This window comes from Lagopus leucura, unplaced genomic scaffold (assembly GCF_019238085.1).
Source record: "Lagopus leucura isolate 7727_CA_CO unplaced genomic scaffold, USGS_WTPT01 Super-Scaffold_760, whole genome shotgun sequence".
In the NCBI taxonomy this organism is placed as follows: Eukaryota; Metazoa; Chordata; class Aves; order Galliformes; family Phasianidae; genus Lagopus; species Lagopus leucura.
In genome coordinates this window covers 5,958,172-5,982,970 of record NW_024962257.1, presented here as the reverse complement: position 1 = coordinate 5,982,970, position 24,799 = coordinate 5,958,172, and the positions used below count along the sequence as shown (strand labels likewise).

The 24,799-nt window shown below is 43.3% G+C and overlaps 3 protein-coding genes across 10 annotated transcripts; 2 read left to right on the top strand and 1 right to left on the bottom strand.

Annotated features, from left to right (window-relative positions):
* The first annotated feature begins 598 nt into the window (after positions 1-598).
* MEIOB (meiosis specific with OB-fold) lies at positions 599-13,161 on the top strand. The gene is made up of 14 exons (XM_042864165.1): positions 599-641; positions 1,793-1,868; positions 5,385-5,442; positions 6,437-6,568; positions 7,327-7,399; positions 7,994-8,189; positions 8,698-8,798; positions 9,920-9,972; positions 10,072-10,167; positions 10,578-10,679; positions 11,144-11,297; positions 11,668-11,851; positions 12,251-12,337; positions 12,708-13,161. The coding sequence occupies exons 2-14, from the start codon at positions 1,800-1,802 to the stop codon at positions 12,828-12,830; spliced, it is 1,428 nt and encodes a 475-aa protein (XP_042720099.1). The 5' UTR covers positions 599-641; positions 1,793-1,799; the 3' UTR covers positions 12,831-13,161.
* A 1,038-nt stretch (positions 13,162-14,199) lies between these two features.
* Positions 14,200-15,654, bottom strand: FAHD1 (fumarylacetoacetate hydrolase domain containing 1). Its single transcript, XM_042864164.1, has one exon. It carries the CDS (start codon positions 15,470-15,472, stop codon positions 14,801-14,803), a length of 672 nt encoding a protein of 223 aa, XP_042720098.1. The 5' UTR covers positions 15,473-15,654; the 3' UTR covers positions 14,200-14,800.
* Positions 15,302-24,673, top strand: LOC122176018 (hydroxyacylglutathione hydrolase, mitochondrial). 8 transcript variants are annotated; one of them, XM_042864157.1, is made up of 10 exons: positions 15,841-15,858; positions 18,714-18,795; positions 18,901-19,082; positions 19,562-19,626; positions 20,548-20,665; positions 21,710-21,818; positions 22,003-22,106; positions 22,519-22,620; positions 23,088-23,167; positions 23,638-24,673. In XM_042864157.1, the coding sequence occupies exons 3-10, from the start codon at positions 18,978-18,980 to the stop codon at positions 23,735-23,737; spliced, it is 783 nt and encodes a 260-aa protein (XP_042720091.1). In that variant the 5' UTR covers positions 15,841-15,858; positions 18,714-18,795; positions 18,901-18,977; the 3' UTR covers positions 23,738-24,673. The 8 variants fall into 8 exon arrangements, with proteins under 8 accessions (XP_042720097.1, XP_042720095.1, XP_042720091.1 ...); XM_042864159.1 differs by lacking the exons at positions 15,841-15,858; positions 18,714-18,795 and adding exons at positions 15,958-15,972; positions 16,129-16,166; XM_042864156.1 differs by lacking the exon at positions 15,841-15,858 and adding an exon at positions 17,937-18,571.
* Positions 24,674-24,799: the final 126 nt, after the last annotated feature.

Here is a 24,799-nt window from a genome sequence, read left to right as displayed (position 1 = left end):
TGCAGCCGAAGCTGGCAGCACTGTGCTCAGGCCTGAGCCTCTTTGGTCAGGTAGGTGGAAACCGTCAGCCTGAGGCTCTGCGTTTCGGTGTTTCTTGGCTTTGTCCTGGCAGCTGGTCCTCGAGGCCAGGGTTGGTGCCTGCTGCACAGCAGCTCAGCAGCCCTCACACCCAGCTCGTCTTTTTCCCGCCTTTGGCTCCCAGCGCCATTTTGTCTCTCGGTTCTCTCAGGGCGGCCCATTGCACTCTTGGGTTTCTGTTTTTCTCTCCACACCTGTGGGCAGCAGGTGAGGTCAGTGCTCCTCCTGTCCAGCCCTGGCAGTGTGGGGCCAGCAGCCACGTGTTGCTCAGAGCAGGGCAGGGTGGGAGGGCAATGGTGGGCCCACGCAAGGAAGATCTGTGCAGCACTGAGCTCTGAGGGCGCCAGCTCCTCTGATGCCAGACACCAGTTTGGGACGGGTGATCGTGCCAAAGGTTTCAGTGTTTTTAATTTATTCTGAATTCCAATCTTGTCTTTTTTTTCTCAGGAGATCTGATCCTGAGCAGGTGCTGACAGTTCCTTCGGCTGAGCTCGGGGCTCAGCTCCTGCCCCTGAGGAGAGGATAAATCGGTACAACAGGGCACTGCTGCTCCGCTGGTCAGGGTCTGTGGTGTTTTAAATCTTTAATTGCCTCTCTGATTGTCCTTTGATGCATATGCTCCCAGCTGACTCACTTGTGGTGTGAGGTATAGCGTTCAACAGTGTTGAAATGCTCTAGAGATGGGAACACTGACATGCCTTGGAGGGATAACTGACTTGACTACATTAGCAAACATGAATTCTTCCATGTAATGGATGTAGGTTTGAGTGTCACGCTGCTGAGTGGTTTTTTATAAAGCAAATTTTAAGTAACTTTCTGCGGGAGTCTTTTTTTAGAGAAATCACTTCATAATCTCTGAGAACTGCTTATGTTCTATAAAGTAGAATCTGCCTGCTTTTCTAGCAGATAGATCATTGTGCCAACGACAGACGAAGTGCTTAGCAATTCTCACACAGGGTGCCAGGTGCACAGATATCAAATCCATTCAAGAGTTGTGCTAAAAAGTTTGGAACAGACATCCCCTGAGAACATCAGCAGTTCCCCAGTATTAAAGGTTATTTAGATTTGGATGGCTTGATGGTTCCTTTTATGTATAAAAAAAAAGTAGCATCTGACAACTGTTTGATAAATATCAGTAACATCTCTGAACATACATGGAACTGAAATAAAGAAAGGCTTTCAGGCAGGCTAACAAGTAACCACAGCCCAACTTTGGTATAAATGGAGAGGACTTGGGTAGCTCACAGGAATGCAAGGTTAAGTTGGCAGTCTGAAAATGTTTTAAAGTAGTTTAATGTTAAATAAAAAAATCTCAACGAAGGTGGTTTTCAATGCAACACTCATACTTCCGCCCGCATAAATGGCCTTCTATATAACGAGCTGCCTTAACAAGTACAGTTGGACTTCCCAGACAGGAGAAGGAAGGTAAATATTTTTCAGAGGCTTGTGCTAATGGAATTATTTAATGCTTTGAAAAAAATTACATTTGTGTGAAAAAAACAGATAGCAGTAAAATTTGTAACTATTCCTTAGCCAAGTGCAAACAATAAAGGATTGTCTTACTTCAGACAGCTTGAAATACTTTTTATTGAAAACATGATGTTTAGGCCAAAACATTTGTGTTAAAAATCTGCTTGTTATTCCTCCCATGAGTAGTTTTAAATGATTTGTTTAGATCTTTTTTAAAATCTAAATTAATTTTCTCAAATTACAGATAAAGAATGGCTTATTCCAGTTCAACACGGGACTTTGTTGCCCTTTCAGATCTGCATCCAAATCTTGCTCGTCCTGTAAGTCTCAGTGACACAGTACTTTTGTTCTCAAGTGAAATCGTATATGACTGTATTATATTACTGCAAAATTATGTAATTGACGTGTATTTAGATACTAATAGCATTAGTATAATTGTTAGATATAAAGTACCTTACTTTCTTTGTGTATAAACCAGGAAAATGAAAATTGATGCTGTTGTTGTCCATAGTATGTGGATACCCCAACTATAGATATTGACTGGACAACTGAGTGTCTGAAAGAATCTGAGGCTTCTTTGTGATGTTTTAAATGGATGCAGAATTAGTAAAGCATGTACAGAGTCAGTATTATGCAGTCACAATACATCTGTAACCTACAATAGTCTTTCACCACAAGCTATGAACACAAGGCCCAGACCTGAAGTTCTTATTTGTGTGCTCAATCCCTCTGAGCTAACTAATGTAGTCCTTAATTACTCACACAAAACTCTTGTTGAATGGTATGGTGTTTTAACGGGATAAAAATCTCACAATTACTTCTCAGATAGGACTGTTTCTGTTTGTTTAGGACAAAAAGCAGGTTTTGCAGTTGTCAGGCTATTAAAGGAGCTAAAAACTTTGCTTGTGGGAGTACAGAAGTGTAGGATGAACCATAAAGTAAACTTGGCAAACAGCAGAGGTTGGTACTTGGTAGTTTCATGCAGATGTTTGAATGTCTGTATGATTTTCTTTTGTTTGTTTGTTCCTGACACAAATGAGAACAATCTTCCCAGGAACAAGAGCTGAACAAAGGAGTGTGCTGTGTAACTCATTTGTTTTCTCTTTTGGATTACAGATGGTTGAATTATAACTAGAAAGTCTGGGGACCCAGTTTTTAAAATTCTTTTCTATCCACAATCATGTTTTAAAACAGGAGGGAGAAGGCTACAGTGCTCCCTCTGCAATGTCTCCCACCCTTTGCTCTGTCTAGCCCACTAGTTATAATGTCTGTTGAGCATTTGATGCTGCAGGAAGCTGATGCCTGGAGAATAAAACAGAGAAGCTGCACTTCCACGTGAATACCATGTTACAGCTGCATCTCTCCATGCAGCAAGAAGTAGATGTGTGCTTACAGAACTGTACGTCCAACAGGAGATCTGATGTGTTGTGAAAAGCTTTCCTATTCCCACAGCTTTTTATTTGGAGGGGGACAATTTAGCCCTTTATTCCTTTTAAGAAGAGCAATAGTGTTCATTAGACAAATGAAACAGAAATCAGAGAAGAGAGATGAACAAGGGAAGAGAGTTGTGGATGCTCTCGCAGTGGCACTGTATGCTCTTTTCAACTTATTAGAAACTCCTGTTCTCCAACAAAATTAATTTAGTCTGTCACTCACCAGTACTACCAAATACAGGGATTCACTGACTTGGTTAAAAGCTTTTATCTGTACAAATAAGACCAATATTGAGTATTGCAATTAGCAAATGTGCAGGAAATAGAGTATTTTTAGTAAGGTAGCTTACCAGTATCTTAAGATAGACTGATCAGTATGTATCTAAATCCTGTAATTTTTTACTTTGCAGCTTGTTTTTTAAAAGTAAAATAGATGGGGCTGTAAGAAACTTGCAGTGTTGTAATGCTGTAGTGTCACAATTTGGTCGAGCAGCCTCAAGCACTGCCCTGCCAAAAAAGGCAGCATGCCCTGCTCCTTAGTGCCAGGCATGTTCCACTCCTCCTCTTTTGGCAAAAGCAATGCTTGTACAGTTGCACAATAAATTGATCAGGGAAATGATCTCTGGAAGTTTTTATGCCCTCTTGCACCCTCCTTTCCCTCAATAGTTTTCAGCCAGATCACTTCCTTTTGTTAGCTTGCTTGGCAGGCTTTGTACTAGTAAGAGAACGATGAATGTATTTATATACAGTGGAGACCTCTTTTGGAAACTGCAGATTTACATGAGCATAGTTTGTGTGAAAAGTCATCCTAAATATCAGTTCTTCACTCCAGCAGTGTGATGGAGTGTGTACTGTAGTCAGATTTAACTGAATTTTTTTTTAATTTTTTTTTTTTAAGAAGCAAATCCAAAAATAGAAAAGTAAAATTCTAATCTAAATCACCGTGTCTTGTAGATAGATAGAAAATATTCATTACAGAAAGGCTGGGAGAACTAGGATGTTACACAGTTAATGCCTGCATCCTTCTAATGAGTTTGTGTCCATCAGGATGGGATAACACAGTGACCTTGCTCCATCTAGTGATTCAAAGTACACAGGGATCACGAGACTAGATTTTTGAGTGCACATGGGTGTTGTATGTTTGTAGTCAGTCAGATTGCAGTGTTTGATGAATAGATGCAAAATTCAGTGCGTTGTTGCTTATTAAATTGCTGGACTGCCCCATGCTAATTGACTGCTGTGGTTCCACTGCTGGGACGAGGAAGTTGTGGAGTACAGCAGGTAAGTTCACGTGTGTGCTGTGAAAGAGATGTGGTGCACTTAATGGTTTCATTCCTTTCATTCAGTTCATCCCTTTTGGAGTTTATGGCAATTAGGGTAATCTGCTGAGAAATAAATGTAGTGCTAGTTTATGAAACTTAGTGGAAGATAGCTCTGTAGCCTCAGGGCCTTTTGTCTTTCCACCTCTCTCTTTTTGCTGTATTATGATGACATTCTCCTCTTCCGGTCTTCGCTACCAGACAAAGCTCCCAGAAGCACTTCTGTGCTCTTTTCTCACAGATAACATATATTATTGTATATTATTCCACAATATTCTACATCAACATACTATAAAATGTGGTATTTCTGTAATCCTTACTAAAAAAAGTCTGAAACTACTGCTTGTCATGCTTTTCTGGGCCACTCACTGTGTTTTTACCTGTGTTCAACACAGTAAGTTGTTCACAGCTCAGGACATCTTGTTGTGTGCGTGTTCCTAGCAGTTTTGTTCTGCAGTTGAGACTGGGCTGCTTTATCATAATAAACAAAAGTTTAGCAAAGCAGATTAAGATGAATTTTGTTTTCGTACTCAAAAAACGTTTATTGCCTAAGGTCTCACTGTGGTCATTTGAAAGGCACAAAGCACTGTAGAAATGTATGTTGTTAAGATGAGGATGGCATAAATGGCCATCCCTGTGGGTGTGCAAGTGTGCATCTCTGTGGTGACAGCAGGGAGAACAGTGGGTGCTTAACTGTGAAATAAACTCTGTCAAGCCTTTTCGTAGTGGATTTAAGGAGATATGAGACCTCTGCACAAAACAACAATATTACTGCCTACCTGAGGAGATGATACCACAAACAGGCAGAATTATGAATGTTTTCGGGTGAACTTTTGTCCACTCGTTGATTTACAAACAGAAACAGATGTAGTTCTTTTAATATCTTTAATCACGTTTTTTAAAGTAACACTGTATGTTTATGTTTTAGCCCTTTGTTCGTGGGGTACTCTGGAATAAACAGATTAAAGTGATTACCAGTCAGAAATATGCTTATTATCATCAGCAGAGTACAAGTCCATGAAATCTAATTCATCATATACATCTGTGTTTAATACTCTTATTCTATAATCTTTTTATTTTTTAGAATGTAATCGGTGTGGTTATTGGAAAAACAGATGTCAGAAGCTTTCCAGACAGAAAAAGTAGAGTCTTTTAAAACCTTTTTTACTTCATTTTGTTATGTGGTATACTTCGGCATGTCTGACTGAAATCGATATTTAAATGATAAACAGACCTCTGAGTCTAAAGTGTATAGAATAGAAATGCCCTCCCAAAATTGTGGGGGGTGGGAAGCAAGAGGAAAGAGAGCAGTATTAGTTTGGCTAAATGGTATCAATTAGAATCCATACTGAAAAACTCCAGCGTGGAAGTATTTCAGGGTCTGAAGAAGACAGTACCAAACTGAACACACTGCTACCACGCATACTGCTGGTGCTGATTATGGTTTGTTCCTCTCCATTCTCTCAGAGAAATGCTGAGGGCCTTTCTTAAGGAGTGAAACAAGTAATTTACGGTCTGAGCAATGCCAAATCAATATTATTGTATATTCATAAAGAAAAAAAATGGGAATAATACACCGATAATACACAGTTAATTGGATAATGAAACAATGTACCTACAGCTTGGGGACAGACTCTGCTAGGAAGCATCTGGCTGCAGCTATTCCAGCTCTGTGCCACTGTGCTGAGCCAGCCTGCTGTCTGTCTCTTGGCTCTCACACGTGGGCACAGCCCTCTGCAGGCTGCCTGCCCACCAGAACAAGTTTGTTAGTACATACACTTACAGTCTTGCCCGATAATGTGTGTCAACACCAAGGATGACTGCTTTGGATCTAGCGACCTACAGTTCTTTGATTGCTCTTGCATTAGATTGTTAAGCTTCTGTGGTGCTGTTAAGTGATACTCGGATGTGGGCACTCAGGTACCACTGTAGGGACGGCAGCCTATTGCAATCCTCCATGTGTTTACCGACAAGTCTGCTGACCTCTAGTGGTATTCCCCACATTGCTGATAGTGGTTCTCCGACAGAATCTAGCAAAACCCTGTAGCAATAGTTTTTATACATACATTCTAGAATCGAGTCTAGTTGAAACCAAGGTGTGCCAGTGAATGCTAACAGTAGTGTTTGTTTTTGCAGACATTGGGTCTGAAAGATACACATTCAGTTTCACTATTCGTGATTCACCGTCTCATTTTGTTAATGTCAATTCTTGGGGCAGAGAAGAATATATCCGATCGCTTTCAGAAAGCTTCAGAGTTGGTGACTGTGGTAAGTTGGAGTTTATCCTTAACACGTTTCTGTTTGAATGTGTTTTTGTTTTTTTCCCCAGTAAACCAGTGTTATGTATTTGTGGTTTTGCTATATTTTCCTCAGAGGAGATGGAAAGCAGTTTAATTGGAAACAAATTGTTCAGTTACGTTCAGTATGAAGAGGAGTGAAATAAGATCTCCAAGTTTTAAATTCAAAACCAGTAAATGTGTCAACAAAAAGACCAAATACAAACCCACTGAATGCAGCCACCCACGTCTCACCTATGGTTAAATGGATCTAAATTCTTACATTACATGATTATAAATTATGAAAAATAATCTCTGCAAAGTAGTTCAGTGTTTTTCTTTGCCTTCATTACTCATAGGTATTAATATGATTGTTCATTAAAAAAAAACAACAAACAAACACAAGAAAAACCTTCAATTTATTTACAGTCTGTGCTTTTATATCATTAATAAAAAGACTGCTGGCCACAATGCAGTGTTTGGATAAAAGCTGTGACTATGAAGACTGTGCACACAGCAAATTTTAGTCATTTTGTTTCCATTAAATGCCTTGAGGACTCCTGTGGGACTCTGGCTATAATGCAAGCTGTATGGCCAGATAATGTTTTCAGAATGGAAGCATTTAACAGAAGCTGCTGCACATGCATGTTCTTTTCCATATCCTACCTGGGAAACAATTCTATTCTTGAAGTTCCTTCTCAAGCATTCGCATTCAGTGTTTTAACTGAACTCACTGCTGTTTGATTGCAGTTACAATTGAAAATCCTTTAGTCCAGTCAAAGGAAGGAGAAAAGGAAGAAAAATTCAACCCTGTAACTCCGAGGTAAATGTACAGTGCAGACTGGTAGCTCTTTCCAGAAGGACCAGTTCCTTTCAGTGCCAGCTCACTGCAGCAGCTGGCTATTGGTAGAAGCAGCAGTCAAATAATCTCAAATTAAAACATATTTTTCATTACACACATTTTAATTTTTATTACAGCTTTGCTGTGAAATAATAAAAATAATAAAGATATTACTAAAGTCATAGGTGAATTTCTTTTGAAAACCTGCTACCAAATCCAGTCTGACTGCAGTAGTCTCACTATGTCACAATGCCAATTACCTGCATTACAGCCATTTCAGAACTTATTTCATTTTTCTTTATTGATAAGAACTGAAAGACTTAAAAATACATATTCTACACTGCTCTCTGGATTTCCAGTTCTATAAGCATTCAGTACACAATCATAAATCTTCTGCAGGAGGAAAGGTCTACATTTATAGTTAAAAATTACTGAAACGTTGAAACATGTATCCATCTTTAAGGAAAATGATTTTTCCCCATGAATTGAATCAACATTCTAGACTGTTAATGAATTGGTTAAGTGAAATGTTAATTGATGTTTGTTTTGTGTGCATGTGTGTTGCCTACTATGTAGTTGCTACAAATTACTGATCAGTGAAAATCATTCAGTTGTCAAAACCTCTTCATGCTACGAAATGGACACCAAGCTACTTTCTCTGCTGCACCTGCCTGTCAAAGACCCCCAGGATTATTATTCACTGGGTGATATCACTGCAAATGGACAGAGCCTTGATGGAAGAATTCTTAATGTGCTTGCAGCTGTAATGTCAGTAAGTCAAGGCGCCATCAGACTGGTGCTTTTCTTCTTAGCAGGGGTAACTGCACTGCCTTCATGTGAGTACTGATTTTTGGACTCAGGCAGTGGGATCACTGCTGTTTAGGTTGGCAGTGATTTCAACTGATCTGAAGTCTGAGCTACGTGAAGTTTCCATCTGCAACACAAGGGAGGAAATGAAGGGAATGGAAATGTTCTAAATAGTCTTTTTGAAATCATGCATGTGAAAGCAGTAGATAACTTGCAAATATATAAACTGCTGATTTTTATAAAGTAAAATGTGTCTCTTTATCTTGAAATTACTTCTAAATTAAAATTACTACTGTTAGTATACATAATTTTATAACAACCTATACCTATAGGTGGATAGGTTTTATTTAGTTGTGTATAGTTCCTCCCTCCCCCCACTTTTAAAGTCATCTGTTAAGTTTTAAGTTATCACCTTATACTCCTAAACACTGAGAGTGCTAATTCTTACATATTGCTCCTCTGTCTTTTTAAAGGTTGGTGAGCCAAAGTATTTTATAACTTCAGACAAAAGGAAAGGTCAGAGGTGTGAAGTAAAGCTCTATGATGAAACAGAGATGTCCTTTCCAATAATATGGTAAAATATGTTTTAATTTACTAAAATACATTCATGCAAGAGCGGGTAAAGAATTAAATGCATGCTGCTTAGATACTGTCTTAAATGCTTTGTTATTTGTGTGGTAATGAGGCAGCAATAGACACTAAATAGAGACTTTAAAAAGTCTCCATAGAGTAACCCTACATGTCTAGTTGTATGACTTACAGACTGCTAGCTAACAGATGGCAAAATGAAGCTTAGTTCCAAATTGCTGTATTTTTTTTAATTCAGAATTTTGCACTTGTCCAGGACGTGGCATTTAAAGGTTCATTCACTTCTACCACAAACTAATGAGGGGAAAAAAAAAAAAAAAAAAAAAAAAGGAATATCCTTCATTTCTAAAGCCAAACAGGATTTAGAAGTGCAGAGGAGATAGGTGTGGTTTTTAGGAGTCCTTGAGCAGTGAACGACATGATAGTGAAGACATTTCAGAGGACATTGGTGAAGAGTCGGCTGAGCAGTGCCAGGTGAAAAGTAAAGAGCTGAAATCTTTCTGTAATTAATTAAAAACAGAACAAAGCTGTGCTTTGCCAGTACTCTTGCCATCCAAACTTAAGAGGAACTGCATGACATTTTATCAAGGGACCTAAACATTAAATCATCATTGTTGAGGGCTACTACTGACCTCACTCTAGTCTTATTCACAATTTACAAGGATTCCAGTGTTGGAAAGCTGGCAAACATCTGCCCTAGTGATGTCAGCAAACAACTTGTTCCCAGAGCAGAAGCTCAGATGACAAGCAGCTACTTTCTCTCCGATTTGCTTTAGTTGGAAATTACTTGATGCTCAGCTTTGAAATAATGCAGTATTTTTCCAGGTGTGATGTTTATTTTGAACAGTCTAACAGCCCTTTATTTTATCTTATTTGGCATGGGATTAAACAGGGACTGTATTGGGCCATACTTAAAGCATCCTGGCTGGCTGTGAACTAAATGCATGTGGATAAACAGAGTATTTCATTTTGTTTGCATGTGCATGTAATGAGGGAATTGTTCTCTTTGAGCAATTTAGTTATAACTGTATTATTTAGTAGTTTTGTACTTAAAAGCACTGGTGCTTTTTCAGAAACGTTCTGACACATTAACTTCTTTTGGTTCAGTTGGGATAATGAATCTATCCAGCTTGCACAGAGTTGGATCCCACGAGAAACAGGTATAATTTTCTGTTTTTCCCTGTTGTTTTCTTTTTTTCTTCTGTAATTCCTAATGCAATCTGTATTCAAAAGTAACAGACTTTTTATTTTATGCCCAGTAATATTTGCATCAGATGTGAGAGTAAATTTTGACAAATTCAGGAACTGTATGACTGCAACTGTGATATCAAAGACCATTATTACAACTAATCCAGGTGAGAGCTGTTGACATATCATTTTAATATTAGCAATCACTACAGATAAGAAAGCATGAGTGAATTTGTTGGAGGTCTGATTTCTACCAGTTTGCCTCAGAAAGCTTTCTGCTTCTTGTCTGTCATATAGTGACCAAGCTTTTGGCTTCCACAATACTATTATGTGTCTGTCTGCCTATCTAATCTAAGCAGCCTTCATACATTCCACTGTATGAATGAAGCATACATTCTACTGCTAAATAGTTAAAAGAAAACAAGAGAAATGCATTTCTTGGCCAATTCCAAGAGGCATGCTGTTGGTTCTACCTGAACTAAAAAAGTTGTACAATTTTTGATCTATCTGTATATTACATACATTTATTACTTAAAAATGACTGTTTTTTTTTCTTTTTTTTCTTTTTTTCCCCAAGAAACTGCAGAAGCAAATATTCTCTTCAGCTTCATGAGAGAGAGTGCACAATCAGGAGCTTTGCATGATAAAATGGAGGAGCAGTCGAAAGAGTCCATTAACTGTAAGTGTGGATCCAAACACTGATTTTATGAAACTAGATAAAGTCGTTTCATGGTGCAGCTCAAATTTCAAGTTCATAGTCTTTTTAGAAAGTAAGCCATAGCCTGGCTGCATACTTCAAGTCTGGACTGTCAACAGGGCTGTTCCTTAGGTTATCACTTACGTATCTCCATGCTTAGTGACAATGCAAGTGTGAGGCCTGACATGCTCTTTCTGGCTTAAGTAAGAAAAACTGCAAGTTTTGGTCAAAAACTCATTTTGAGGAGATACAAATATTAACTATGAGATTTTCTTGATTTTACTCTTTTTTTTTTCTTTTTTTCCCTCCCACAATGATGAGCCTTCTCCAAAAGGAAGATGTGCACTGCTTTTCTGATGCTTTTGATCATCTCCTTAAGGTCCTTTTCATGTTGCTGCTCTTCTGTGTTGTTTCTTCTTAGACTCACATGTCTTTTAAATTTGTAGTGGAGACTATAGTTGATGTTTACACTGTGAAGCAGCTGAAAGAAAAAGCTTTACAGAGTGATGGAAAACCTGAACCAGTGTTTGGCATTATTTATGGTTACATTTCCATGCTGGACATTGATGATAATGTATCTAAAGTTATTCGCAGCAGATGGTAAGCAACTGTTTCTTCTAAATTTGTGTTTTAGAATGTTTTTTTCTTCTTCCCCTGACCCAAATTAGATAGAATGGTATTTAGTCTAGTTCTGGACAAAAAATAAAGCAGCTCTAGCAGTTGGCATCTGAATTTCTGTTGCATAGAATTTACAGCATCAGCAAGGAAGAGGAGCTGGCTTTATGAAGGACTTTCTGGTCCTGGAGGAAGGAAAGAGAAAGAGGTTGTTTTTTTTTCTCACATGGACTTGAAAGTGTAGATGATGATTTTATCTATTTATTTTTTTAAGAGTCTCTTGGGCAATCTCAGCCTTAAGAACAGGCTCAAGCAAGAAGGACTTGCATGCGCTAATTACCTTTCTGTGTTTCAGCTCAGTGTGCCGTTTTGTGGTGAATGAAACATCAAACACGTGCAACTTCTGTGGTGACATCACTCCAGATTCAAAGTCAACCTTTGTGAGCTTTGACATCCTTGTTGATCTGACAGATCATACAGGCACTCTTTATTCTTGTTACCTCTCTGACTGCATAGCTGAGGAAACCTTAGGCTGCACTGTAAGTAGAAATAAATGAGGTTGTTCTTATTTTGCTCCACAGCTCAGATGAAGTGAATCTTACAAATATCTCTAACTGTTCTTTATATGTGCAAGTTCTTCATATACATGTCAGTAAAGACGTAGAAGTCATTGGCTGCTGATAAGAAACTTGTTAAATGTAAGAGTGATGAATACCCTACTCAGAATATTACTTTAATTGATCAACACTTCCCAGAGAAGATGGTTGCAATCCCCTGCAACTCACTGTGATTTATCTGTTATGTACATGTATCAAAGACTGTGTTAAAATTGAAAAGTACAGCTTACAAATGCATTAAATCCTCTTTTCATCATCATTTTGTTGTGGAGATGTTACAGCTATGTGCTCAAGTGTGCTGTGATGTCATGTTATTAACAGGTCCAGGAGTTCCTCACTCTACCAGAAGACAAGAGGACTGCACTGAAATGGCAACTTCTTCTAGAACGGAGCAAGATTTATTTTAAAGTTGGTATCTAATGGAAAACAGCTACTGTTGTAAATTATTATTAGGTAGTATGTTTAATACTGAAAAATTCCATGTCAATTCTGCTGAATTTTTCAAAATAAGCATCAGTTTTTGTACATATTTGGAATATTCCAATATGCCTCACACTATATTGGATTCCTTTTTTTCATAGAACTGCCTATTTTAGGATAACCCTAAGCTGATTCCCTGTTTTAAAACTTCCTCCTCTTAGCAAAATTTCTTACTCTTGAATCCACTTCACCCCCTGCTTCTGCTTTCAGGAAAGCATTTTACTTTGGTACTAAGAGATACTTAATATCTGTTCATTGATACAGCAGTAAAAACAAAGTCCTTTATTCATTTTTGCAGATTACCTTGTCACCCAATTGGAGAACTGGTCTGAAAGCAAATATACTCTCGTGCAAACTAGCAAATCCTATAGAAGCAAGTCAGAGCCTGCTGGGAAAGAAGCTGCAGCACGTGGCTTGGTAACAGCTGGGAAAAGGCCATCTATTCAGTATATTTTTAGAGGTAGAAGGTTGTTGTCACCGTATTTTGCTAAGGAATATGCATTACTACTTGTTGTAATTGGGCTTCTGTGGTGTTTTTAAGATGATTATACTTGGAAAAGTGTAGTAGGTCCACAGCCTAAAAGTTAGTTCTACTGAATTCAACCCTTTAGAAGGGAGGTGGAAGCCTTGTTCACTCAGTTTGGGAACTATGGGAAAGTTTTGAAAAATCAGAAATGACAATTAGTACCAGACAGATCTCTTGAACTTTATTTTTTGACTGCTGTGCTACTTCTGTGTTACTGAAGTAAATAAAGGCCCACTTTCAAACACTGATGCGTTTGTGGTATATGTTGGTGAGTCCAAACACAAAGCTTTTGGCAACTGCAGAGGCATGCAAGGGAAATAGCAAAGATTTTTGCAAGTCTCTTTTCTCCAGGGCAGACTAAGTTTTCTTAGAACAAAGAAATCAGCAGGGACGTCTGACAATCAGATACTCAGGCTTAGACTGTAGGTGGCAGACATGACAAGATTCGTCTCCAGCATAGATGTTCTTGGCTGAACATAAAGAACCCAGGTGTGTACATTTTCCCATTCTCCAGGGGTTGGTTTGATTGTTAATCTATTTCTATATTAGTTGATTTCCAACAGTTCTCACTTTCAAAGCATACAAGGGGCACTTTGACTTCTAAAAGCCAGGGGCTTGCTCTATTCAGATGTCATGGCTAAATGTTGTGTTTCAGCTGGCCTCAGTTCCTTAGGCCATAGTATTTATAATTATCAAACAGAGACCTTCTACATGTGCTTTTAAGCCACTCACTGAAGCTAAAAGGCAGCAATCTGCAATGTACATGTTGGCAGGATTAGTGCCTGGTGGAGGTGGTGTTGTGGGGGCATGCACAACTGTTGTGCCTTAGGATATCTTCCAAAGAAATGTGAAAAGCAGCTACATCCTTCTTTAAGCACACTGCCTCGAAGCTCATGTACTTGCAAAATATAACCCTAAATCTTGGAAATAAAGCCACTGAAATGAGCCCCTCCCAACATGTGAATCTGTTGTACAACTTTCAAAATGGTGGCCTACTGTAAAAATTACAGTTAAAACCACCAAATATCTACAGTTTTAGTCTGTAATGATAAAAACATATGCAGCATTTTCCAGACTCCTTTCTCACAGGCTTTCTTGTGTCTCATTGCAGTTCTTTCCTACTGCAGCTCCCAGTGAAGACAAGGAGCCAGTGCTGGCCGCCGCAGCCAGGAGTGAGCACCTCTCACTGCTGCCTGATCACCCATGAGAGCCCCTGCAGCACCCCAAGCTGGAAAGACCCCACACCGACAGTCACCAGAGCACATAGCTGCACACCCTGAGTGGATTCCAGTCCTCAGGTTAAACTTTTATTTTTCCACTTTATAAAGTGCATTCTTGCCACTTTATTGCACCCGTGCAAGGAATCCAAGTGTGGCTGGGACACAGAAGCCGGACAGCTGCAGGCCTTACCAAGACCACAGATCACTTTCTGTACATCACCATTTTAATACTTCAGTTCTTATGTTTATTTTGAGACAGGACATTGGCAAATCTCAAAGCGTGAACAGAAGAGCACACAGCGATAGTCCTGCTGCTGTATTTCCTACTGTTCTTATTTCCCCAGCACAGCTGAATACAAAGTTCCAAGGTACAGTTTAGGTATCAACCAGCTGCCTCAGGCTGGGTTGGACTCTTGGACTAACCTCAGCTTTACAGCCTCTCTGGAGGCCAAAGTGGAAATGGGGGTTGTTTTAGCCACAGGTCTTCATGAGCTACAGCACAGCTTTGATAACCAGGAGTCCAGGAGATGCTCAGGCCATGTAAATTTAACACACAGGACAGTGGGTGCAGTGCATCTCTTTGTTCACGCAGTGCTCCCCAAAAGGCTCTTCCTCTGCAGACAGAGGTCCCAGCCCAGCTGCTGGTTAGGTCCGGCGTGTTTGCTGGGCCACCTTGAACCGCATGGACAGGATGTCACCTATCCCTGCCTCTATCTCATCATTTTCTTCTACAGACCCGACTCCGCTGGGAGATCCTGTCAGAATCAAATCTCCTTCTTCCAGGGTGATGATTTCACTGATGTAGCTGATCAGGTGCGGGATAGAGAAGATCATAGAGGAGGTCTCTCCCTCCTGCCTCAACTGTCCATTCACCTTGAGCCAGATCTTCAGCTTGTGAGGGTCTGGGATCTTCTCCTTGGGCACAAATTCACTGACTGGGCACGATGTGCTGAAGGCCTTGGCCAAGGTCCAGGGCAAACCCTTCTTTTTGCACTCTTTCTGCGCGTCCCTAGCGGTCATGTCCAGACACAGGGCATAGCCTGCCACGTGCTCCATAGCAGCCTCCTGGGACACGGCCCGGGTTCTCTTCCCGATCACCACCCCGAGCTCCACTTCGTGGTGCAGGTCGGTGCAGTAGTAGGGCCGCAGGATGGGCGAGCCTTCCCGCAGGTAAGCCGAAGAGGGCTTGAGGAAGAAGAGGGGCTCGGCAGGCAGCGCGTTCCCCAACTCCTTGGCGTGCTCGGCGTAGTTGCGCCCCACGCAGACGATATTCTTGCCCCACTCCCAGAAGCGTGCCAGGGGCCTGGAGGAAGCCATCAGCCCCGCCGCTCTCCTTCTCCGGGTGCCCTTGGGCCGCCCTTGCCGTACCGGAGGCACAAACCCCGCCGAGCTCCGCGCTCCTCCTCCGGCCCCGCTCTCCTTCCTTCCGTCCTTCCTTCCTTCCTGCTGCCTTTCACTCCCTCCCCCAGCACAGGCGTGAGCCTCCTTACCCAGCCCCTTTGAGCCGGGTTAGCGAATCGCTTGGCTGCAAAAAAACCCCAACAAATTAATTAATTAAAAAACCCAATAATAATAAGCGAGGCCTGGGCGGACAGGGGGCGGGTGGCAGCTCAGCACCGCCCCCGCTGCACTCCGGGCCGGGGCCGAGCGGGGTCGCCCGCCTCCCCCCCTCCCCGGACCCGGCCGCTGGGCGGGGAGCGAAGGTAACCGGGGCCGAGCGGGGCGCGCCGCTGCCGAGCGCACCATGGTTGGCGGGGGCTGGCGGAGCCTCGGCACCGCCCTGGCTGCGCTGGGAGCCGGGGCCCTGCTCCGAGCCGGTACGTGGGGCGGGCGGAGCGCCTCGCCCGGCGCCCACCTGCTCCTACGGGGACGTGGAGGGGCTGCGGGGATTCGGTGTGGGCGGCCGGGGGGCTGGCGGCGCTCCTCCTAGCAAAGCGCAGTTTGCTGATGGTTTCTCTTCTTTCGCTGCTCAGGGGTGCGCCGTTTTAAGCTGACTCACAGCCCCAAGTAGGTCAGTGTCTGCTTAGCTGCAGCCTCGCGCTGTTGGTGGTGGTGGGGTTGGTTTTTTTGCGCTAGTAAGTGATGTGGGAGGATCCTGGAGGGTTGCTGGGCCGCCCGAGTGCTGCTGGTTGCTCTGGAGGATTGGGGGTTGAGGGATAAGGTGTCGAATTTTAACTGGGTTAGATGGGAAATTGAATTAGTAATGTAAGGAAAAAAAAAAAAAAGTGGAAAAAAAAAATTCTAGGCTGTGCATTTACATCTGGGCCTGAATTCTGAAAGTGTCTCTTTGAATCAGAGCTCAGCCTCGCAGCGCCTCTGTATGTAAAACGTGGCCTTAATGAGCCAGAATTCACTGCAGCTGCTGTCAGCCTTAAAACCCCTCTGCTACCTTGTCCCTGAGTGTGCTGACACGAGGAGCAGGCAGCTCAGAGTTGCTGTAGGCGGATGCACACCCTGCATGCGTTGCACTGAACCTGGCTGGGTGCTGCAGGCTGCCTGAGGGGCAGCAAGCAGGAGTTCCATAAGGTGCAGCTCACCTGGTGTCCAAACACATCTATGTGCAGGGTGTATAGAAAGCAAACGTGGTGTTTCTACTTGTGGGGCAGTGCAGAGATAAACACCTAGGAATGGGTGTGCAGTCAGTGTGTGTGACTGCCTCATTTGGAACAGGAATTTTCCATTCCTTTTTTTGTAGTAAAACAGTAAAACAAAATACTATGAACAAAATGCACAAGGCAACCATTTTTCTGGAGGAACCTATTGCTTAGCTACCTGCTGCCTCCCTGCCTTCAGCCTCCTGCGTGTGTGCATTGCTGTGATAGCATTAACATTGCCCATCTGCAATCTCTGCCCCTCCAAGAGTCAGGCTGTGCTGGCAACCCACCCTGAACAGAGCTATGCGATCCAAAGGGCACTGCTGGGGACATGGAGCAAAACTGACTGGAAATGGAGCCAGTGGACCTTATAGTTTTGGACGGGCATGTGATCTTGACTTGCTGTCTGTGTTAGGTGCAGGGCTTGTGTGCTGCTGGGGAGCTGCCATGAGCAGAACTGGGTGTGAGCTGCTCGTAAGAGCAGCGCTGGGTGTGCGTGAGAGCTTTGGATCAGACTGAAGGGTGCAGCTCAGCTGCAGATGGGACTTGAGAATAGGTTTCATGTTGCATGGATGCTTTCTCATTCTTTTCTTGAAATCGCATTTTAGAAAACCATTTCCTTCTGTGGTGTAGTTTGTTTGTTTGTTATGCCAGAATTGTGAGTTAAACATGCTGAGAGACTTCAGGATTGTGGCCAAGGTTAGAAATGGTTCATAGGAAGAAGGCATTTGAAGTATGTGAGTAATTCCTTCAACTCGAAGTTAAGTTTCTGCTTTCTTGTGTTTTAATTTTCCTTTTCCAATTTGCATCTGGTACACAAACAGGCAACTTGTCCAAAGCAAAAGTGCTTTCAGTTAGGGAGAAGCTGAGGAGCAATTGTTTGGGTTCTTTTCCTACCAAGCAATAGTAAGGGTTTGTTTTTTTTTTTTTTGTCTTTTTTTAATTATTATTTTTGGAAGTACACTTCTCCTCCAAAGGAACTTTGGCAGGTATGGATGCTTCCTTCAGCACTACGTGCCCACTGTGTCAAACCCCCAGTGCATGCCTATGCTGTTGTGCTTAAGGATTCCTTTCAGCGCTGCATTTCATTTTACCTTCCCACAAAACAAGTCATCTGGTGGGTGCAGGAGGGGAGGATGTCCTGGGCAGGATCAGAGGGGCCTTGATGCATCTGCTGCACGTGCGGCTCCAAGCTGTGCTCTCAGCTTTGCAGCACTGTGGTTGTGTCCCTGCAGAGCTCTGGGCTCACTGTGTTGGCTGGGTCACCCTGCCAGGCCCCTTTTCTCTTATCAGAGGTGAGCAGAGACTGCTTGGAGAGTGGGCCAGGCTGATTAGCAGTGTGGTGACCTCTCCCTGAGCACCAAGTGTTGGAGCCTTAGGGTCAGCAGTGCAAAATGAGACAGGAGCTGAGCCAAACCAGTGCAGGCACCTTCAGTGCTGTGCTGTGGGTGTAAACTGACTTCTGTCATGGACTGCTGCCTCTTGTTCTGTATGAGCATGGACCCAGGGCTGTGTGGTCCCCAGCCATCAAAGGCATCATCCTCTTTGTTCCCTTCTTTTCTTTATGGCAGAGCTTCTTGTGACTGCGTTGTTTCTTTAAGAACTTTGTATCTATGAGGAAAAGTGGGGGGAAAAGGGGAGTCCAAGTTATTTGCATCTGAAATCAGATTTGCTCCTTGGATTCTATTAAACATTTAACCAAAAGCAAATAGGGAAGCACTGCTGTTGCATCAAGGCAGCCCATCACGAGGAAGCTCCCTGCAGTGCACGCCTGCTATCTGGCTGGCTGTGCAGAGAGCCCATCTTCTCTCCACAGCACTGTGTAAGCTGTGATTTCCCCAATTAATGAACCAGATACTTCTGTTCTAGCAATGTTTGTATTTCTCCTCTTTTTTTTTTTTTTTAATTCCTTTTGGTTGTGACATAACATTTTGTGCTTTTTTTTCTTTTTTTTTTTTGCAAAGTCACTGTCCCAGGCTGACCTTTGTCCAACTGCTCTCTCTCTGTTCTGTTTTCCTGCCCCTTGAAATCTTCTCCCTGATCAAGGTACAGCACTTTGCCTGCATGTCCACACACACCTGCTGGCAATGTCCCATCCCTCTCTGTGAAGCTGCAGAGCACCACGACCTGAATTTTGCTTTTGGTCTCCAGGTCCAGCGCAGGTACGAGCTGTCTTCCTGCACACAGAGCACGAGCAGAGGAAGTCAAAGACGGTCACACAAGCCAACATGAAGGTGGAGATACTTCCAGCGCTCACTGACAACTACATGTACCTCCTCATTGATGAGGAAACGAAGGAGGCTGCAATAGTGGACCCTGTGCAGCCCCAGAAGGTAACGCTGCCTGCTGTCCTGGGAGTGGGCGCTGCTAGAATACTTCCATGCTGCCACGTACACAAGAGAATTAGTCACAGGGTGACTCAGGCTTGGAGGAAAGTCAGGAAATATTAGCATCTCCTGTGTACTGACAGGGCTTCACGGGTGCCGAACTTCTGAGCTCAAACACCTTCTCCCTGCCTTCAGGAGTTACTGACCTGATTTTGTTTTCCCTTTTAGTTTGTTTGTGTGCAGAAAAGAGGAAATAGGGCTGAGAGTTTAGTTGCAGCCCAGTTGGATCAGAGTGCTTGTGTCCTGAGGTGTAATGACTGCAAGATGAGGGATGAGTTCTCTGCATAGTCAGCAGGACGTTTGCATGGAGGTGTGGCTCTTAAACCTCGTAGCAGTTGCATACAGAGCAGGCAGCAGGTAGTTTAAGTGTTGTTTAAGGGAGTCCATGCGAGTTGTCGTGTTCTTGATGTGCTCTGCGTCTGCAGGTTTTGGATGCAGTCAAAAAGCATGGCGTGAAGCTGACCAGCGTCCTGACCACACACCATCACTGGTAACTATCTGCTGTATTGGCATATCTGTGCAGTGTGTATGGGTCCATGAGTGAACACACAGGGCTGCTTTGAAGTTGCTCATATCAAGATCTTAGAGCATGTCCGTGTGCTTGACTGGGCATGCTTAAGCTATGCCAACTGCTGTTTGTCTGCAGCCACTGAATAGCTCTGAGAAAGCATGGTCTGCTCCTTTTTTGTGCCAAAGCTCACCAGAGAGTGAAGTGCAGAGAAATCAGCATGAAGTAGCTGAGTGCACAGCAAAGATGGGAAAGCTTGGGATCAAGCCAGACTTTCTTAAGAGCAATTCTTCCTGTGACCAGGTACATTCTGTAGGCTGCAAGTTCTCTGTGTTAGTGCATTTAGGCTTTAAAATGATGACTTATTCCAGCTGGTCAGTGAAATAAGTGTATGTGTGGAGTGCAGAAGGCAGCACACTTGCAGTGAGTTGCTAGGACATGCCTCTAAAGCATAGTCAACAGTTGCGGGAGCATTAGCAGGTTTGCACATTAACTCTGACAGAGACATAAAGCTTTAGCAGTTTTGCAGTGTTGAACCTGAGTACCTGAACTGCATATATCCCAATTAGCCTGCTCTCTCAGTGTTGTGGTTAATGGGCAGTTGGCTGTGATACTCTAAATTTGATATTTCCCAACTAGGTGTGAAATTGAGGGGAGCTGCAGAAGAGATGGTGACCAAGGTCCTATGCTGAAATCTCTCGTGAGCTTGCTGCTCTTCAGCCACCAGTATTTACTAACTGGCACTTAAAGAAACTATCTCTACTAGTGCTGATGTAGCATGCCTTCTGAGTACAGTGTTAGATGTCTGCATACTAGGAGACTGATGATCATCTGGACATTACCATTGCAGTTGCAATCAATTTGTCTTCATCCTTTCCAAAATCCATTTTTCTGACCTTCCAGGGATCATGCTGGAGGAAATGAGAAGCTTGTAAAGCTGGAGACAGGATTGCATGTGTATGGGGGAGACAGCAGAGTTGGAGCATTGACACAGAAAGTGTCTCACCTTACATCGCTCAAGGTAAAGGGAGTGAGCTTCTGGATTTGGCTGGGGACATCTTCCATTTGTGTCACAGCTTTTTTATTTTTTCTTTTTAATGTCTCTCAAAGGTGGTTGGTGATTTAACTATATCTTTCCCCCTTTTCTAGCTCTGTGTACCATAACCCCTCTGTCTCCTTCTAGCTGGTGGTAGTTTGTTGATGGTAGCATTGGTATTGCTCAGACACCTGTACTGCCAGGGACATGCTGGGTGTCTGTCTCTCCTTGGATAGCTACCTTAAGCAGGGTAGTGAGATCCCCAGCATGAAAGCACAGGGCTTGTGTTCTGCTTACAGCCTGGTTAGCACTGAAGAATTGCAAGCGGTCCTCTCTGAATGAAGGCTGAAATACAGGCTGAAGAGAAAGTGGGCCAGCAGGGCGAGCTGCCTGCATTGCTTTTCCAGAGCTACAGTGGCAGAGCTTGCTGAAATGTCGCTGTTTGTTTGTAGATGAGCTGGCAGGTTGCATAAACTGCTGTGACATGTGCAGGCTGGTGTGAGTGGCACTGCTGGTCCTGCGGTGCATCAGCCTCTCTAGGGCTGGTCAGCAGCAAAGAAGGGAGTGCAGAAAAACATGGGAAGATTTGCAAATTAAGGCTGTCAGGGAATGATCCTCGTGAATGTGTGTAATTCCTCCATTTTCCTGAGCTTCTTCCACTTCTGCCCCTCAGCTTCATTTTTGTTTGGAGCTTTTTACGCTTGATTAACTTTGTTTAGGATTTTGTGTTGCTCTGGATCTATTTGCTGTTGCTGCCGACCAGACGCTGAGTCACTCTGCATGCAAATGAAGGAATCTGGCAGTTCTCTTTATAACAACACCTGTTAGAGGAAACAGCACCCTTCCAAGTCCCTACCATAAAATTCTTGTGCTGGACTCTCCCAAGAAAAGAGCTGATGTTTACTGGCCAGCTGCGTGAGAATTTGCCTGTAGGACTGCCAGGCCATTGTAATAAGTTGCAATTCTTTTCTAATGGTACAAATGCTACCAGACAGTAGCCTAAGCTCTAGTCTTCTGCCTTCTTCTCAGGTGGGATCTCTTAATGTGAAATGCCTCTGTACGCCGTGTCACACTTCTGGACACATCTGTTATTATGTGACTAAGCCAAATAGCTCCGAGCCACCTGCAGTTTTTACAGGTGAGGAGTTGGGAGGTTACATCACTGGCAGTCTGTGTTGCAGAGAAATAAGCTCCCCCTCTGCCTGTGTGCTCCTGGCTCTGGATGGGCATTCATTCCTTATTACCAGTGCAGCTAGCCTGACTTCCACAGTGTGGCTGTGAACTGTGTCTGGCCCTGATGCCATGTCACACCTTGCTTGCAGGTGACACGCTGTTCGTGGCTGGCTGTGGGAAATTCTTCGAGGGAACCCCTGAGGAAATGTACAGAGCACTGATTGAGATCTTGGGCAGCTTAGATCCTGAAACGGTACGAAACTTTTGTGCTAGTAAGTTAACCTGTCAGAAGCTACTGCAGGCCTCAAGAAAACTGCCTTCCCAATAATGCTGTTGTTCGATGGGAACATCTCTCATGCACTGAAGGAACGCATGCTTACTGCCTTTGATGCTGAGTAGCTGGATTCCTTTGAGAATGAAATACGTACTCCAAATACACTTGTGTTTTATGGGGGAAGAGCAGAGAGTGCTTATTGAAACAAAGGCTGGGACAGAGATGGGACAGCTGGGTTCTTTCATGAGGCTTACCTATAAGATGGCACATAGCTCCTGGCATTTTGCCTGCATCTGGTGTGTTCTGGCAGGATGGTTCTGTTCCTGCTGTGTATGATAACACTGATGGAACCCAGTCTACCTTCATACCATGCGGGACTTTTTCTTCCTAGAGAGTTTACTGTGGTCATGAATACACTATCAACAACCTCAAATTTGCTCGACACGTTGAACCCAACAATGTCAGCATCCAGGAAAAGCTTGCTTGGGCCAAGGTGAGTATGTTCATCCTTTCCCTCAACCTGCTGGGTGCTGCTGGAGCCTCTCTGAGGAGGTAGAAAAAAGGGGACAGTGTGGAGAAAAAAGAGAAGCTGAGGAGAGGGAGTTGAGATGAGAGGTGACAGTACAGTTGTGCGATCGGGGGAACAATGTGCTGGAGAACAGGGTGGTGTGAGCAGCATAGCAAGCACAGTTTGCTTTTTGTGGAGATGTGACCCTTCTTGGGAATGTCTTGGTACCATTACAGGCTGAAGCTGAATTTCTCCCCCTCTAAGAGGATCAGCTTTGTCCCTGGACCTGTGACCCAGGTTTCTCAGTGCCTTGATCATGACTGTCCAATGGTGTGGCTGAAGAGCAGTTCAGGCAGTTAGATGGAATGCTTTACCCTTTGTAGCTCATACATAGGACACTTCTTGTTCTCCAAAACATTCCTCATCAGGCAGAACTGTTTTCCTTCTTCTAGGCCAAATATGACAGTGGAGAGCCAACCATACCCTCCACCATTGCAGAAGAGTTTACGTACAACCCCTTCATGCGAGTGAGGTATGGACGTGTGGGAATGGCCCTTCTGAGTCTTGTTTGGAGGGGGGGATGTGGGGAAGGTGAGGAGAAAGAGCCATAAGTATGAGTTACTCTCCTGATTCACACATTCTGATGCTCTCAAGACCCTCCTTAAAACTCTTGCATTCTAAAGGAAGTTGGGTAAAACACTTGTCCTGGCAGAGGCTTGGTGCTGTGAAACGTGGGGAGTTGTGGTGAGCATCTCTGACCCAGCAGTTAGAACAAACCTTGCTGTGTGATAATATTCCTTCATCACACGGGACTTGGTATGGGTGTGGTATGATGCCACTCAAGGTGCAGGAGCTGATAAGCTCACGCCAAAGTCCTGAGTTTTTGGTCTTAAATGAAGCTTATCCCCATGATGCAGGCAAAATGTGGTAGCAGTGACTTCATGGCCAAGATTTTATCTTGCAGGCTTTGCATTTACCATTCTGGGTGTTCTCTCCTGGCAGGGAGAAGACAGTTCAGGAGCACGCTGGGGAGACCGACCCCATCCGCACCATGGGGGCCATCAGGAAAGAGAAGGACAACTTCCGTGTCCCGAAGGACTGAGCACTCTGCCTGTGTCACTTTATGGTCATCTAATAGTAACTTAGACTGTTCAGATGTTTCAAAAATCTGTCGTGGTTCAGACAGTCCTATTTAGGTTTCTAGTTTGTTTTAATTAAGAAAAAAAAAAAAGCACTTTGCCCTTGTTGAGATATTCTACAGCATATTTATATTATGATGAAGAATATTTATCCCTCTGCTGGCTCTCAAGCTGTCACACGTGTCACATGCAGCTCATTTTACAGGTGTTGGTACGCAGCTCAGGGCTGGAGTGGGGGTGGCATGGACCTTGAGACCTAGGAACAAATCCCTGCTGTTGCTGTGGGCACCTGATGGCAATGCAGACTGTGGCACTGGGGCTGTTTGAAGCGACCATTTAAAACAGGAATAAAATGCAGTAACTGCCGACTGAAATTTAAACTTTCCTTCCATGCTGCTGCTTATTCAAAGTGCTGCTTCTGGCTGCGTTAAACCTCTTCCCAGTGGCGTAAAGCTGCAGTAACTTTTCCATGCAGAGATTGCACTGTTGCTTCTGCCCTTTCTCTGTTAGCTGAAGCCTGCTTGCGTGCTCCTGAGGGTGAGCTGCACTTTACTTGTAGCCGTACACAGAAAGGAAGGAGGGATTTGTCTGCTGGGAGGTTCCTGTGGGAGCAGCTGCAGCGTGCTGCTGTGGTTAATGCTTAACCTGCAGTGCTGTACTGAGCTCATTACCACCTGCATTCCACGCTGTGACCCTGGTCTAAAGTGGCAGTGTGTGAGCAGGGTTTGGTGGAGCACCACTTCTTTATTTGTTTAAAAAAAAATAATGATTTTTAAATGTATTTCAGGAAGAAAAAAAAAAAAGGTACTAAAATGTTACTGACTTCTTAAATTCTGTGCTGCTACAACTAAGCATGACTGTACTGGTGGCTGAGGAAATAAACACAGCTGTGAACAGTGTGGCAGTCTGGAAAAGGTTCATCTCCAGCTTCTGCTCTTATTTCTTTGTACCAGCGATTCAAGTCAGCCAACTTATAGCAGCTTTCTTCTAAATCCCAGTGTGGCACATTTGGGAACACGTGAGGC